General features: G+C 53.6%; 1 protein-coding gene across 4 annotated transcripts in view; it reads right to left on the bottom strand.

Moving 5' to 3' along the window:
• The window catches only part of C2H3orf22 (chromosome 2 C3orf22 homolog), a 31,533-nt gene extending 17,436 nt beyond the window's left edge, over positions 1 to 14,097 (bottom strand). The window contains exons 1-4 of one of the 4 annotated variants that reach the window (XM_050781787.1): positions 13,759 to 14,097; positions 9,110 to 9,238; positions 7,807 to 7,932; positions 5,352 to 5,420 (exon numbers count right to left, since the gene is read on the bottom strand). In XM_050781787.1, the coding sequence (XP_050637744.1) occupies positions 5,352 to 5,420; positions 7,807 to 7,932; positions 9,110 to 9,198 (284 nt within the window). In that variant the 5' untranslated portion in view covers positions 9,199 to 9,238; positions 13,759 to 14,097. Of the gene's footprint in view, positions 1 to 5,351; positions 5,421 to 5,485; positions 5,890 to 7,806; positions 7,933 to 9,064; positions 9,239 to 13,758 lie in introns of those variants that run through there. The other 3 variants (XM_050781791.1, XM_050781789.1, XM_050781790.1) reach the window with 3 other exon arrangements.
• Between the last annotated feature and the right edge of the window lie 1,988 nt (positions 14,098 to 16,085).

Here is a 16,085-nt window from a genome sequence, read left to right as displayed (position 1 = left end):
GGATTAATGAGTCACCATGGGAGTGGGACCAGAAGCTTTATAAGAAGAGTAAATGAGACCCGTGGTAGTGTACTCAGCCCCCTCGCCACATGATGCTCTGCACCACCTCCGGACTCTCCAGAGCCCCCGTCAGCAAGAAGGCCCTCACCAGATGCAGTCCTTAATACTGGGACTTTTCAGCCTCCATAACTGTAAGAAGTAAATTTCTTTTCTTTATAAATTACCCAGTTTCAGGAGCTCTGTTATAAGCAACAGAAAAGGGACTAAGATACTGGGCCAGAGCCCTACTGGTTAGCGACAGGCTGAGGAGGGAAGGGTGGAGCCTTGGCCACACTGGGGCCACTGTCTTTGTGAGGGGCTCCCTGGCCCTCACATGCTCCCTTAGAGGCCACACACGCTGTGTTCTAGGCCACTGTGTGCAGTTGTTGCACACCCATTTCGATGACACATGCCTTTGTTTCCAGCTCACTCAGCTCCCACACAGCCCCCCGATGGGACCTGTTTGCTGAAACTGACACCAATCCGAATGTCTCATTCCCAGGTATCTCACAATTAGATGTGCCCTACCTCCTGCTGTCATGCCCTCAGCGTCTGGACATGCTGGCACTTGTCACATTCACAGTCCCTTGTATGGGCAGCTACTCCACTGCTCCCCCACTGATGTCCCCATGTGCAGACACTGCAGGCACCCAGTGTCACACAGGTGCCATATCCACATGTGTGCAGGGCCACAGCCCAGGCCCTCGAGGACTGAGGGAGTTGGGGCAGCTCTGGAGGCTGTTCTTGGGGAACTCCACCTGCTCTGGCCTGTTTCCTCTCTGGCTGGTGCCAGAACATCTGTGTCCTCACAGATCACAGGATGACCACCCTGTGGGGTCCCAGCTGGATCACTAGAGGATCCAAGAAAGACAGAGTCACATGTGCAGAGCTGGACAACACAGGGGGGTGCCCAGGTGGTTCTCCATCTGGCACCTCCTTCAGGCAAGTGATTGTCAAAACCATAGTCCAGTGCCCACAGAGGGCTGATGGCACAAACCCAAGGTCACGCAGCATTTTAACTTCCTTGACATTGTCTTTTACTTCCCAGGTTTTCAGTCTCTTCAAGTTGGACAGTGCTGGTGGGACACTTCCCAGGATGGGATGCCATTGCTGGTTTGGGTTACAGACTTCTTTAAAATAAGTGTAAGTGTTCTTTTGCTTTTTTTCAGGCTTTCATCGTCAGGAAAATGTTAACCAAAAAATTTTCTGCAGTTATGGGTAGGGTTTGTTTGTTTGTTTTTTCCAGTTTTATTCTGTGTCTTTATCATCCAGGCAGCTTCCTGAGAGGGATGTTTCCAATGCTTCAAATTTAAAATAAATCCCTGGTTTCTCACAAACAGTGAGATTTCATGCATTATTGTTTTAGAAGCACAGCTGAATGCATCTGTGGGCTTCAGCAATGAGTACGACAGCAGCAGGGTGAAGGCAAGGCCCAGGGCTGCTGGGTGCAGCTCCAAATGTGTGTCACCAGCACACTCCAAGGGGTCAGTGGGCCCAGATCTCAGGATGCCGCCTTTCCCCATCATGCTGCGGCTCCTGCATGAGGAAAAAGGTGTGGCTGTCTGGGACAAAGGCTTGATGACAGTCGTTTAAGGTGTTTTCTGTTATCTAGAGGAAGGGGGCTCAGGGCTGGTGGGACAGATGCTTCATTGGGCCACTTGGAGCCCAGGACCCTTCTCTTCTGTTGCTCCCCAGTCTCTAGGGCCTGGCCCTTTTCCATGAGAGTGAGCCATTCACTTTTCAAGTATCCCAGTGTTGAAGGGAAAAGAAGGGCACCCAAGTTTGCTTTAAAGACACAAATTGGACGGTCCATTCCATTTCCAGTGCAATGCCATTGGCCTGAACCTACCTCACTGCCATTCTCAGTGGCAAGGGAGTCTGGGAAGTGACAGCCAGTTTTAGATTGGGTGCATCAATGGGCTCCCTGGCATCTGCAACCCTCCCACAGGCTCCCTCTGACCACCAGGCCTCTTGGCCTGAGCACAGGAAGGTTGGGTGTGCAGTAGTTAGTGCCCCCTGGGAGCAGTCCTCACCCACATCTGATGGAAGTCGGGGGATAAATGCTTCAGATTTTATCCCTGCATGAAGGACACTGAGACACAATCTGCATGGTGCCCAAGATTTCCCCGCAGGGACTGGGTAGCAAATGCCCTCAGTGGCTGGTGTGGACTGAATTATGTTCTCCCGAGTCTTATGTGGAAGCCCTCACCCACAATGTGATGCTATTTGGCAATGGAGCCTTTGGGAGGTGAACAGATTGAGATGAGGTCATGAGGGTGGGGTCTCCATGGTGGGATTACTAATCCCACCTCAAAAGAAGAGCCACTGGAGAGTCCTCTCTGTCTCCCTCCCTGCCTCTCCCTCTCACACAGGGAGAAGGCAGCCATCTACAAGCCTGGAAGAGAGCCCCTATCAGGGAACCAAGGCATTCAGTACTTTCACCTTGGACGTCCAGCCTTCCTTGGAACTGGGAGAAAATAAACATTGTTTAACTACCCCCAGCCTATGGTGTTTGCTACGATGGTCCCAGCAGACTAAGCTGTGGTTGCCAGCTCAAGAGCACATTCCTTGTCCGGTTCGGTCCCTTCCCTGTCTCCTCCCTACTTCTCTATGAGCTAACTGGGATTGTCCCTCACATAAACTACTCACACTCCATCCTTGCTTCCAGAGCTGGTTCTACAGGACTCAGGCAAAGAGGGAATCAACCATAATTCCACGACGACGTGCTGATTTGTTCCACTGGTCTTAAATGCTAGGTTAGTTTGGATTCTTTTCTGTGGCAATGCCGACGTGTTGTTGCATACCCTCCTCCTGCATGGGTGTGAGTGTGACTGCAGGTTAAACTGCTAGGAGAGTGTCCACACCCCCCAATGCACCTCCACCGTGCCTTTTCCTTTCCACCTGTGGATCTGTGTTTGACTGTAACTGCTCACAGCCTAAGGGCACATGGGGACCCAGATGGCCTCACTGAGAGGCAGGGCACAGGGCCTGTGTTGCTATCTGGGCCGCTGCATGAGCATTTCTAAAGTTTATGGAGTAGCTGTGCTTAGAGAGTATTGCTGCACCATCCCTCTCCTGTTAAACATTTCAGCTGTCGCCCGCTCCTCGGCAAGGGCTTCCATGTGGTGCAGCTTCCTGGGGGCTCATTTTCTTCTTTGTAGGAATAACATGCACATAAACCTAAACTTGGTGCACAAGGCAGGGGCTGCAAACACATCCTGGCTGCCCTCAGATTCTTCCTTTAAACGCCCAGGAGAGGAGGCATGAATTAAAGACCATGTATGTTTTTATAATTGACTCTGGATTCAGGTAATGAGTTACCAACCTTTTCTACAAACCACCAACAGCTTTGCTATCACGAGTGGAAGAGCAGGCAGCCAGCACCTCCGCCTGCTCCAGCCCCAAAAACTCTGGACCCTGCATGTAGTGTAGATGTGGACCAGAGGGAACCTGGAGAGGCTGGGAACTATCTGGAAAATGGTCTGGCACGAGCTGGTAAAGGAGGCGCTCAGGAGCCCTCTGACCAACCAACCAGCAAATCCTATCCTGGGTGGGGGAGGGGAGAGAGTACACCCCAGGGGACGGGGACAGGAACACCTAGAGCAGCAGCACCCACAGTACCACAAAGTGGAAACAACCCAGACATCTACCCAAAAGAGAATGGACACATCATGGAATGAGAAACAGTGGAAAATGAAGGAACTACAGCGGGTAGCATCATCATCCCATGACTCTTAGCAACTTGCTGTGGAGGGGAAAAGTTGCACGGAGTTTGATACCATCTTACATAACTGAAAAAAGCAAACAATGTGTTATTTCAAGGAGTGCAGTGGCGTGATCTCAGCTCACTGCAAACTCCACCCCTTGGGTTCAAACCATTCTCTTGCCTCAGCCTCCGGAGTAGCTGGGATCACAGGTGTGCGCCACCATGCCCAGCTAATTTTTGTATTTTTAGTAGAGACGGGGTTTCACCATGTTGCCCAGGCTGGTCTCGAACTCCTGGGCTCAAGTGATCCACCTGCCCTCAGCCTCCCAAAGTGTTGGGATTATAGGCGTGAGCCACCACGTCTGGCCAAGATATAACGTTTTTAAAGCAGGGAGAAATATGTGGTGACCTGATGGGCAGGGAAGGAGGAACTCAGTAGCGGGGGGAAGTGGGGGAAGGAGCACCCAGCAGGGGTAAGGGTGGGTCTCTTTCCCTGGTTATGCTGCATGGTAGACATGCGTTGCTGTATTTTGCTGATATCAAACAGCGCATACATTACACCTCAAGAGACAACCTCCTCAAGGCTTATACAGTCCAAATGAAGATCAACCTGGCTCCCATCCCCACAGGAGGGGACCCTAGAGGTCTCTGCTTCCTGCAGGTCTGCGGGTGCTGCTGGAAGCTGTACTCCACCCCCAGGCAAATGCTGTGAGTCCCCTGCATGAACCTGAGGCCCCACCTGGAGAAGGAGCCTGGAGTCTTGGCTGGGGCGGCACAGTGCGGCCTGGTTGCCCTTCCCCGAACACCACAGATGTGACTCCAGGGTCTGCTTCTTGCAGGTTGGGAACCCATTCCTGTCCTGCCCCCAGGGCCTGGGAAGCCAACCCCCTTCAATCTTTTCATCATAAGGGTCCTCACTCCATCTCCTTTCTGAGACAATAAAGCCACTTGCCCACCCCACTTAGTGGGGTCCCCCACCCCACTCCCTCTCCAGGGAGAGGGCTGCAATTAGTGTCCTGATTTTATTTACCCTCCCAAGGACTCCAAGGTGACTTTCTAGCCCCTCTCTGTAGAACGCAGTGGGGGACCCTTAAATCTTCAGCAGGCACCCCGCTTCCCAGTGCTGCTGTCTTGCTTTCCAAAGGCATCACCAGCCTCCAGTAGCCACACCATGCGCCTTACATTACTGATGTTGTAATACAGGAATACGGCATTAGGCTTATATATGACAACCCATAAAATGGTGTGCCTCATTCTCGGTGCTGTCCCCAGGGTCCCCATTCTCCTCCTCAAAGGTAATGATTGCTGCCTGCTCCTCATCCACAGCACACACACACACACACACACACACACGTTTTTAGTACACACAAGATGGCAGCATATCAGACACACTCTTCTGCTGTGCTTTTTAACAAAAATTGTAATAGACCTGTAGATCATTCAGGTCAGTCTATAAAGAGCTGCCTCTACATTTGAATGGCTGCCTAAGATTTCTGGGAGTAGCTGTATAATTTAGCAGCTTCCTGTCAGTGTTTAGGAAATGGTTTAGCTGCTTTCCAATCCTTCGCTGTTTCCAGCAGTACCGGAGTTAACAGCATTTACTTACTTGTGTGAGTGTACATTTGGGATAAAGTCCTGGAAGTGACATTCACACTCTTTAATTCTGACACCAACTCTGCAAGATTAAACATTATTACAACAATTTTAGAGATGAGTAAATGAAGGCTCAGAGAGGCAAAGTGATCATTCCAACTGGAAGTGGGGTGGGAACCCGAAGTTTATTAGCTTGGCGTAGCTTTTTGGGGGGACCGCAAAGTTCTCCTGGTCTGTGATGGCCATGAAGGCTGATTGCTTCACTAAAGTCTCTGTGGCCATTGCCCAGAGCCTGCCAAGGAGAAGGTGGCCAACAAGGAGGCCACACAGAGCCCAGGCTCTAGGAGCGGCCCCTGGATGGCCCTTTCGCCTCGCTGGTCTGGGGGCCGGTAGCCTTAGTGTGCGGGGCGGACAGCAGGAAGGCGAGTTGTCTGGGGAAGCGGCGACTCAGCAACTTGAGTTCCCAAAGGTTGCACAGTGGAGGTGGCGGTGGTGCTGGTAGTGGTGCCGGGCGGGAGCTGGACGGTGATATAAAATCTGAAGCCCTGAGCCTAGAGAAGCCACACAGAGCCACACCTGGCCTTCAGGATCCCTGCTGGCTGCAGCCATTGCAGCCCAGAGAAGTCAGTCTGGGCCACATCTGGGAGGGCTCCAACCAACATCTGCTCCCAACCAGGCTCGGCCTGGCCCCTCCACACCGAGCGGCTGCCGCCTGGTGTCCCAGGAAGCCATGGGGGCACCGCACACTCACGCACCCAAGCAGGATCCTCCAGCCGCCCGACATCCAAGCCAGAATCTAGAAGCCCCCCAGTGCCTCCTGGGCCCCTGGCCCATAAGTGGCTGGGGACATGGTCTCGAGTCCTGCCCATCCACTAAGAGAGCTTTATTTTTAGCACCTGCTGGAGGCATACCTCTCTGCCATGCCAACCTGAGTGTGAGGCCACCCTCTCTCTCCCACTCCTTCCAGCCCATCTCCCAGCAGCTACATGCAGGACCCAGCATGCCACCCGCAGGCTTGACTGTCTCTGCAGCTCCCCCACAGGACGGGTGGGAAAGCTCCCTTCTGCCTGCTCCCCACTGTTTTGCTGCCATTTGACCAAGGCTGACACCCACAGCCCCTTCCCTGGCTCTTGTGCTCATGGGCCTGGCTGTAGAGATGTGGAAACTCACCAATGCTCACTCCTCCAGCCCTGGCATGGGACCGACTCCCCACTGTGACTGGGCCCTGGGAGCCGCTCAGTCCCTGGTCAATTCTCTCTCCCCCGTCTCTGCTCCGCACACTGCCCCCTTCAGCTCCCTGACATGTTCCCAACAGCAGGCGTTCGGCCCCAGGCCTCTGCTCTGACCCCACAGCTGCCCCTGACTCTAAGCCACTCCATTTTGCATGGGTAGAATCTGAGACCAGGAACATCTGAGCTCTCAGAACCCAGCCCTGGCCGCTAAGCCCCATCGCTTCAGCTTGGAGATGTGGGGCAAAAGCCTAGGGATCTGATGCGCCTATAGCCAAACTACGGAGAGTGACTGACACCCGGCAAAGGCCAGGGCCGTTTGCTCTGTTTGTGTGCTAAGTGTGCGTGTGCGTCTGTTCTTCGTGTGTGTGTGTGTGTGTGTGTGTGTGTGTGTGGTGCTACTGTCTCTCCAGGTGTCCGTTCAGGGGAGCTCATGTGCGTCCTTATGGCTGGCCAGAGTTGACATGCAGTATAGTAAACAATGGGCACAGAAAAGTCAACACAGACCCCACCTTGCCCCTGACATTAACTGGAGTGGGCTGGGGGCTGGGGCATTCAGGCGGCTAGGGATCCTGCACCGCTAGAGGAGGAAGCCCTTCAGTGCCACACAGCTGTTCCCCGTGCCGTGTATGACTGAGGAGCCACCGGGTCAGAAGCTCTGTTTCTTTCTCCACATCTGTTTAGGAGGGAGTAGGTGTGCCTGAGGGTCTGCTTTTCTGTGACTGGATCTTTCCAAAGGTGTCCAGGGTTTCCTTGAGCGCTCCATGCATGGGGTGACGAAGGGGCATGAGAGTCTGTGCTATGGTCAGCTGAGGGCCTCCCAGTGCAGAGGTCCCAGCCAGGGCCTCTACCCTTGCAGTATAGCATTAGCCGGCCGAGTGCAGCTGCACTGAGCGCAGAAGCTCCCAGCTCCTTCCCTTGCTGCTCTCCCATGTGGAGGACTTGGCTAAGCTCCTGCTGCACCGAGGCCAGTTTCTCCACCACTCGTGCAACTAGGCCTGCCCCCGCTGGCCTGGGCCCTGCCCAGGGAAGGTTCTGTGTGCCCTTGTCTGGATGCTGCCTGGTTGTGGGAACAATCACCAGGCTTTAGCGTCCCCCTTCTCTGCCTCAGTTTCCTCAGCTTTAAAGTGGCACATGCTGGGAGGATGACGTGAACTTCTGCATGCAAAACCGGGGGACAGAAGGCCAGGCAGCATGCACACAGCCAGTGGGGACAGTGGCATCAGGGCAGGCACTTACCCTCGGACTGGGATGGACCTCGTTGGCACCAACCTCTTCTGCAGAGGCAGCTCCACTGTGTTCAAGTTGTTTGTGACCTCCCAGGGATGCAGGGGCTCAGGGTCAGGCTCTGTCAGCCCCGAGAACCTGCAACAGCACTTGGAGTGTCAACATGTCCACCAGCTACCAGCCTCCTGAAGTAGCTCTCACTCATCTGGAACTTTCCATCTGCCAGGCACTGTTCTAAGTGCTTCACAAATATTAGCCCATATGTCATCTCATAAGCGTGCTGTGAGGCAGTTGTTACTCACACTTTACAGACAAGGAAACTGAGGCACAGAGGTTCCACAGCCAGGAGGTGGGAGCTAAGCTGCAGCCACCTCCAGAGCCTTGTCATGGCCACAGCAGCCAAATGGTCCAGGGCACCTGAGCCCCCGGGTGCTGGCCTCCCGTTTTCAACCTGAGGCCACCCTGTGTGGTGTGTACTTGCCACCTGGGCCTCATGTGAAAGTGTCTGCGGTGGGGGACATAATGGGGTGCAAGGCTATGGCTAGAGTGTCCTGGGGCAAGGACAAGGACAGGTGCTCAGCTGGCCTGGCACAGGGGCACAGCATGGAGCTTATCATCCCCACCTCCCTCCAGCGTTGCTGCCCAGGTGGTATCCAGTGGTCCCTGTGGGCAGCCCTGCCAAGCATCCAGGGCCACCGCTGGGTGCACAACACCTGTTTCTGGGCTGGGGGGTGAGCATGGAGTGGGAAGCTTGAGGTTGCAGGGTGCCAAGCTGAGCCCCAGTGCCAGGTGCTGCCTGCTGTCCTGCAGGTGGGAGGCCAGCTGCCTTGCTCCCTGGGCATTGCTGACGAGGTTTCCCTTGTGTTTGTTTTGCCTGTTGGGCCTGTGGCTCTGTCCTTATGTGGAGTGCCCCATGGAGACTTGGCCCAGGCCCCCCTCGGGCAGCCTGTTATCCTGGCTAGTTGCGAGTCCCAGGAGCTCACAAACAATGGGTGCCCAGCACACCAATTCCAACACAGCTCAGGAGGGGCAGTCGTCTGTGGCCATGCTCCTAGGGTGACTTGGGGAAGTAGCTGGCCTGGGCTCTGGGATGACCCAAGGAGACCTGAGCCCACCCAGAGACCCCTCAGCTTAGGCTGTGATGGGGGTAATGAAGGCAGACCCCAGACTGTCAGCTGGGCAAGGGCTGCTGAGGGGCTCCCTGTGGATAAACCCCCTCCCAGCTGCAGCCCCACAGAATGCATTTGGGTTCCCAGGATGCTGGGGTGACCTGGGGGAGGAAAGGCTTGGCTCCAGAGGTGTGAGCATCCTGCACCTGTACGGAAACTTCTTGACAAAATTCTCCTGGGCCTGGATCCTCCACTTCTTACCCAGGTGAGACTTCTTGCGGGCATTGGAGTCCATCACTGAGCAGGTTAAGCTGTGGCACACCTCTCGTCCATGGCTGGAAGACAGGAGGAGACGTCAGAGGGGGCAGGAGTGGTGGGGGGCAGAAGGCAGAGGGACAGAGCAGCCCAGCGGGGCTGGGGATGCCTGCGGACCGCCAAATGACCTGCATCACTGCCCTGTGCATGCACCGCTCTGTGCAATTTTCTCCTGTATGTAGCTGATGATGGTGGTGTAGTGACCACCATAGTCAAGGTCCTCACCAGATGCTCTCCCCAAGGCTCTCTCACGCTTACCCCTCCACAGCCACACCTGTCCACAGCCCGGTTCCTCAACCCTGGCAGCCACTCATCTGTCCTCATCATGGGTCAGCCATGTGATTTCAGGAGCGCTATGCAGAGGAACTGCACACGAGGTGTCTTTCTGAGACTGGCTCCTTCTCATCCTGCTTTCCTCCAGATCTGCCCAAACTCCACCCACAGTCTGTCCCTCCTGCTGCTGAGCACTGTTCCAGGGCGCAGTTGTGCAGCTCCTCAGGCCTCCAGCTTGGGGCACTTACAAAGCCACTATTAATATTCAGATGCAAGTTTCTGCATGAAAATAAGTCTTCATTTCTCTGAGATACATTGCTGGGTCATATGGTAAGTCCATGTCTAGTTTTTTGTTTGTTTTGAGACAAGGTCTTGATCTGCTGCCCAGGCTGGAGTGCAGTGGTGTGATCATGGCTCACTGCTGCCTCAACCTCCTGGGCTCAAGTGATCCTCCCACCTCAGCCTCCTGAGTAGCTGGGCGCACAGGCATGTGCTACTATGCCCCACTAATTATTTATTTTTGTAGAAATGGGGTCTCACTATATTTCCCAGCCTGTACATATATTTTGTTTGTTTGTTTTTGTTTGTTTTTTGAGACGAAGTCTCGCTCTTGTCCCCAGGCTGGAGTACAATGGTGCGATCTTGGCTTACCGCAACCTCCGCCTCCCAGGTTCAAACGATTCTCCTGCCTCAGGCTCTTGAGTAGCTGGGATTACAGGCGCCTGCCACCATGCCTGGCTAATTTTTGTATTTTTAGTAGAGACGGGGTTTCACCACGTTGGGCAGGCTGGTCTCGAACTCCTGACCTCAGGTCATCTACCCGCCTCAGCCTCCCAAAGTGTTGGGATTATAGGCGTGAGCTACCGTGCCTGGCCTTGCTGTACATACATTTTAAAGCACCCTAGGTGAGCAGAGTTAGGTGAGCATTGAGACTAGTGGAGGGTAAGGTCTGACCCCTGGTGTCCTTTGTGGCAGCATGTCACCTGCTCCTTCTCACTGGTGTGTCGTCATGGTAGCTACCTCAGCCAGCATGCCACCACACGGACCCTGAAGCATGCTATGACAACGCCGACTGCCTGCCAGTTTCCCCAGGCGCCACATTTGGTCCCCTGAGCGGGCGAGTAAAGCCCTGGTCGGGGAGGGGGGCTGATACCTGGTCTGGGGGGCTGGGTCCTTGTGGCCCAGCCAGGTAGTGGCCTTTCTCTGGGACCAGCACTGTCCAGTAGAACTTTCTGAGATGATGGAAATGCCCTAGGTCCATGCTGTCCGAGATGGCCGCTGCTGGCTACATGAGGCCATTGGCTGAGCATGACTGAGGGACTGAAGAGTTTTCGGTTGTATTTAATTCTAATAACTGTGAACAGCTAGCTGCACGTGGCTAGTGCCTGCTGCATTGGACAGCACAGCTCTGGCCACTCGGAGGAAGTCTGCTGCTTCCCCAGGTGTGGTTCTAGTGACAAGCTTGTGCTTCACCAGAACCCTAGGCCTGAGTGTTTGGCTCCTGTCCTCTCTCAGGAGGGCCAGCCCTTTGGTCAAGGTGACCCCTGATGCGTGGTTCCCTGGCTGCTGGGGGTTCTCAGTCGGCCTTGCTGTGCTGAAGCCCCATGTGTATGACACTGAGGAGGCATCACCCCTACCAGAGCAGCCTGCCCATGAAGAGGAGAGATGGGCAGCCTTTGGGGGCCATCGCTGTGTGGGGGCCATCACTGTGCCAGGACGGTGCAGTTGCAGGAGACCTGACACGGTGCAGGCTACACCTGCTCCAGCATGGTGGGTGCTCTACAGCCGGGGTCTCCAACCCCTGGGCCACGGACCAGTACCAGCAGCCTGTTCGGAACTGGGTCACACAGCAGGAGGTGGGTGGCAGGTGAGTGAGCATTGTCACCTGAGCTCCACCTCCTGTCAGATCAGCGGCAGCATTAGATTCTCATAGGAGTGCAGACCCCATTGTGAACTGAGCATGTGGGGGACGTAGGCTGCACACTCCTTATGAGAATCCAGCTCCTCCCTGATGATCTGAGGTGGAACACTTTCATCCTAAACCAGCCACCACCACTCACCACGGTGTCCATGGAAAAATTATCTTCCATGAAACTGTGGTGCCAAAAAGGTTAGGGACCACTGCTCTAGAGCCACCCCTGGCCTCAAAGACCCTCTAACACCCTTGCCAGCCACCCCCTGCCTCCCTGCTCCACAACCCTGCCCCTCCAGGGCTGAGCCGGCTTTGTCTCCGCAGGCTCCCCCAGCCCCACTGCCCTCTGGGAGGTTCCTTGATGGATAGGGCCATTCAGTGTGCCTTACAGGGGCAGGGGTGTGGCCCTGAGGAATGTCTGCCTCCTCCCACATCCCGTGGACAGCACTGGGACAGCCCAGCTCACAGGCCTGCCGGTCCCTCCACACCACACCCTGTCCCATCCTACCTGGTGCTCCACCGAAGGCCCTCAGCCCAGAGGACCATGTGCTATTTTGGTGGGGATGCCTCAGGAGCAGGGAGCCTGCGTGCCAGTGAGGACCTGGCTTCAGCCAGAGATTTGCAGCAGATGTTGTCAGGGACCCATGCACAGCCCCTCCGCCCTCACCTGCATACCTGGAGGCCAGGCCTTTGACTCCCTCTGGCTGTAGAGACACACTAGGCCATGCACAGAGAGTGAGAGCCGCCCCTCACCAATGAGGGCAGGGAATTGGATAAATACCCTAGCTCCCTTGCCCCTCTGTGGGGGCAGCTCGGAGTTATGCTCTGCACAGTCACTCACAGCAGCCTGTGGGGGTTGGCTGAGCTGCAGCCGCGGAGAGGACACACCCCAGAGTGCATCCTTTCCTCCCCTTCCCTCCCCACATCCCACTTTCCTCTCAGCGCCTCCTGGTTGCAGCTCCCAAGTGCAGCTCTGCACTCGCACCTGTCCAGGGCCTGCTTGGGGACTGCACATCTACACACCCATGCCCAGCAACTGCTGCAAACGCCCCAGCCTCAGAGGACCCAGGCTGGGTCCCCCCTGAGAAGGAGGTCGCTAAGCAGGTCTCCCACCTCGCCTCACTGACTGCCGTTCCCAAATCTGGGATTCTGGGGCCCCCCAAAAGCCGGTGGGCTTGGGCAAGCCTGCTCGGCAGTGATTCCATAATGTGCCATGCTGCTCATCCATCCCTCTGAGGGTGGGGTATGGGGCCAGCTAGAAGGCTGCCTGCTGCCAAGTGTGGAATGGCTCAAGGTCCTAGACAGGAGGCTACACACTGGACACTGAACACAGGCCCCCAGGACCATGGCCATGGCATGGGAGACCAGCCTGTCTGTGAGCCAGAACACACCCACCCACCTACTGCCTCCGCACCCCATCTCTGACTCTGGAAGATCAGCCATCCAGAGGGCCTTTGCCCTGGCCCAGAAATACTGCCAGCCCTGCTCATGACCTGTCCCCTGCCTGCACCAAGAAGTCCCTGGGCCCTGAAGGGTGGGCTTCCCCACTGACTTGTCCACTAGCCTAGTACAGGGTGCAGCTTTCTACCCCAGTGCTGGCTAAAGGGGGTCTTGGTGGCCCCGGCCCCGCAGCCCTGGCTGTCCTGAGGACTCTGGGATGCCTTCGCTGGGCCTAAGCCCACAGTCCTACAGCCACAGCCTGGGCCAGGCCCCAGCTCAGCCCCTTCCTTTTAGGTGCACTTGGGCGAGTCACCTCCAGCCTAGGCTCAACCCTGAGGAGTGCGCGGCACGGGGAAGCCCGGGCCAGGACAGGCAGCAGGGCCACAGTGGGAGGCTGCAGAATGGTGCCTGTGGCCTCTGCTAAGTGTCTGCTACATTCTATGCATAACCTCACTTCATTTATTTTTCTACCTGATGGAGAACATATTATGCTAACCTCCATAATTCAGGTGAGGAAACTGAGGCTCTGGGAAGTTAACTGATTTGCCTGCATTCACACAGTGAGTAGGGGAAGAGGTTCAGGATGGGTGGCCTGTGCTCCTCCTGCTGGGCCACGCAGCCTTAGACAGTCCTGGACCAGGGAAGCAGCATTACCACAGGAACTGAGGGATCAAGGGAGGCAGGAGCGCTCCTCAGGCCCATCCCATACCCTCCCACCTGACCCCTAGATCATGGGGATGACCCTGTAAGCTGACTGCTGAATCTGCCCCCCAGGGGCAGGGCTGCTGCAGAGTCCAGGGCTGCCTTCTGCCATCATGACCCCGTCCCAGGCTCTTCAGCACCCTGTTGTTGCTTCCCAAGTCCCTAACCGACTTGGGACTGTCCTTTCCAGCCACGCAGGCTGCCAGCGCTCACCAGGCAACTGCCTTGAATCCTGGCAGTGATGATGATGAGGTGTGATCAGAGCGTCCTGGAACTGCTTCTGCCCAGCAAGATGCTGGTGTGAGAGCCGCTGTGGCCCCCGAGGCTGGCAGGGCCCTGGCTAGAGCCCTCTCTGGGGAGACCCAGTCCCAGGTTATGCCCGGAGCTTCCAGCCAGAAAGGACAAGCTGCAGGACCCTGTGGGCTGGCTTATGTGACGCCAGGTGGACTGAAGCTGGCCATGGTCCCAGCTGCCACCCTACCACAGGAACAGCAGCCCCAGGGCCCCTGGACAGGCAGTGCCTATAAGCCCATTGCGAGGTCATAAGTCCTTGAGGTCACAATTGGTGACATCACAGCTGCTGACCCATGAGGCTCAGACTCTAGCCTGAAGCCCCTCTGGCCCAGGGAGTGGCTGCAAAGTCAGCAGCACATGGGCCAGGCCTGGCCAGCCTCTCAGCTCCAAGCACCCAGACAGAAGCATCCACATCTGCACTCTTCATAGCAGAGACCTCTCCCCGTTCAGGTTCTGCAAACAGAAGAGATGCCCAGAATTAGGTAAAGACTCACTGAGGCTGCAGAAAAGCTGTTTCTGTGGAGAAGTGGACACCAGCTTGCAGGGGGTTGAGGAAGGAGAAGGCAGTGAAGGAGCTGAACTGGAAGTGGCTCGGCTGTTCACCTGTGCCACTGTCCACTGTACCCTATGACTTTTCACTTATGAGTGCTGTTCACCTGTGCCACTGTCTGCTATACCCTACGGCTTTTTACTTATTAGTGATAACAGTGTTTTTATGGATTATTTAGGGTTTTCTATATGCTATCTGTGAGCAGAGGCAATTTCACTTCTTCCTTTCCAATTCAAGTGCTTTATATTTCCTTTTCTTGCTTAATGGCTCTGGCCTGAACTTTCAGTACTGTGTTAAATAGAACTGGGGAAGGTGGGCATCCTTGTCTCCTTCTTGATCTTAGAGAAAAGGTTTCCAGTTTTTCACTATACAGTACGGTGTTGGCTGTGGGATTTTTGTATATATTGCCTTTATCATGTTAAGGAGTTGAGTGTTTTTATCATGAAAGAGTGTTCGATTTTGTCAAGCATGTTTTCCACATCAATTGAAATGATCATGTCTTTTCCTCCTTATTCTAAAAACGTAGTGTAGTACATTGATATTTTCATTATGTAACAATAATCCTTACATTCTAGGGATAAATCTTCCTTGGTAATAGTGTGTAACACTTCTAATACACTGATGAATTTCATTTACTAATATTTCATTGAGGATTTTTGCATGTCTATTCACAAGGGATATTGGCCCCTAATTTTCTTTTCTGGTAGTGTCTTTGTCTGGCTTTGGTATTAGGGCAATGCTGGCCTCACAGAATGAGTTAGGAAATGGTCCCACCTCTTTAACTTTTAGAAAAACTTTAAAAAACATTTATATACGTTTTTTAGTAAGTGTTTGTTAGAATTCATGAGTGATATCATGTGGCACAGGGCTTTTCTTCATTACTGATTCAATCTCTTTACTAGTTACGAGTCTATTCATATTTTCTATTTCTCCATGATTCAGTCTTGTTTTGTTTTGTTTTTTTTCTAGAAATTTGTCCATTTCATCTAGGTTATCCAATTTGTTGGCATGACATTTTTTGGAGTATTCTCTCATAATCCTTTTAATTTCTGTATGGTCAGTAGTAATATCTCCCACTTTCCTTTCTTATTTTACTAATTTGAGTCTTTTTCTTTCCTTAGTCAATCTAGCTAAAGTTTTGTTAATTTTGATCACTTCAAAAATCACCTTTCGGTTTTGTTGATTTTCTCCATTGTTTTTCCATTCTCTACTTATCTTTACTCTAACCTTTATTATTTCCTTACTTCTGCTAGCTTTAGATTTAGTCTGCTCTTTGTTTTCTAATTCCTTAAATTGTGTAGTTAGATCATTAATTTGGGATCCTTCTTATTTTTAAGATGTACATTAATAGCTATAAGTTTCCCTTTTAGCACTGCTTTCCCTTCATACCATAACATTTGGTATGTTGAGTTTTTCTTTTAATTCATATCAAAGAATTTTCTTTTTTTCTTTCTCTTTCTTTTCTTTTCTTTTTTGTTTTTTTTCTTTGAGACAGTCTCACTCTCTCGCACAGGATGGAGCGCAGTAGCGCAATCTCGGCTCACTGCAACCTCTGTCTCTTGAGTTCAAGTGATTCTCATGCCTCAGCCTCCCGAGTAGCTGGAAATACAGGCAGGTGCCACAACGCCTGGCTAATTTTTGCATTTTTGGTAAAGACTTGGTTTCACCATGCTGGCCAAGCTGGTCTCAAACTCCT

The sequence above is a fragment of the Macaca thibetana genome, chromosome 2 (genome assembly GCF_024542745.1).
Source record: "Macaca thibetana thibetana isolate TM-01 chromosome 2, ASM2454274v1, whole genome shotgun sequence".
Taxonomy (NCBI): Eukaryota; Metazoa; Chordata; class Mammalia; order Primates; family Cercopithecidae; genus Macaca; species Macaca thibetana.
This window is presented reverse-complemented; position numbering and strand designations above follow the sequence as displayed.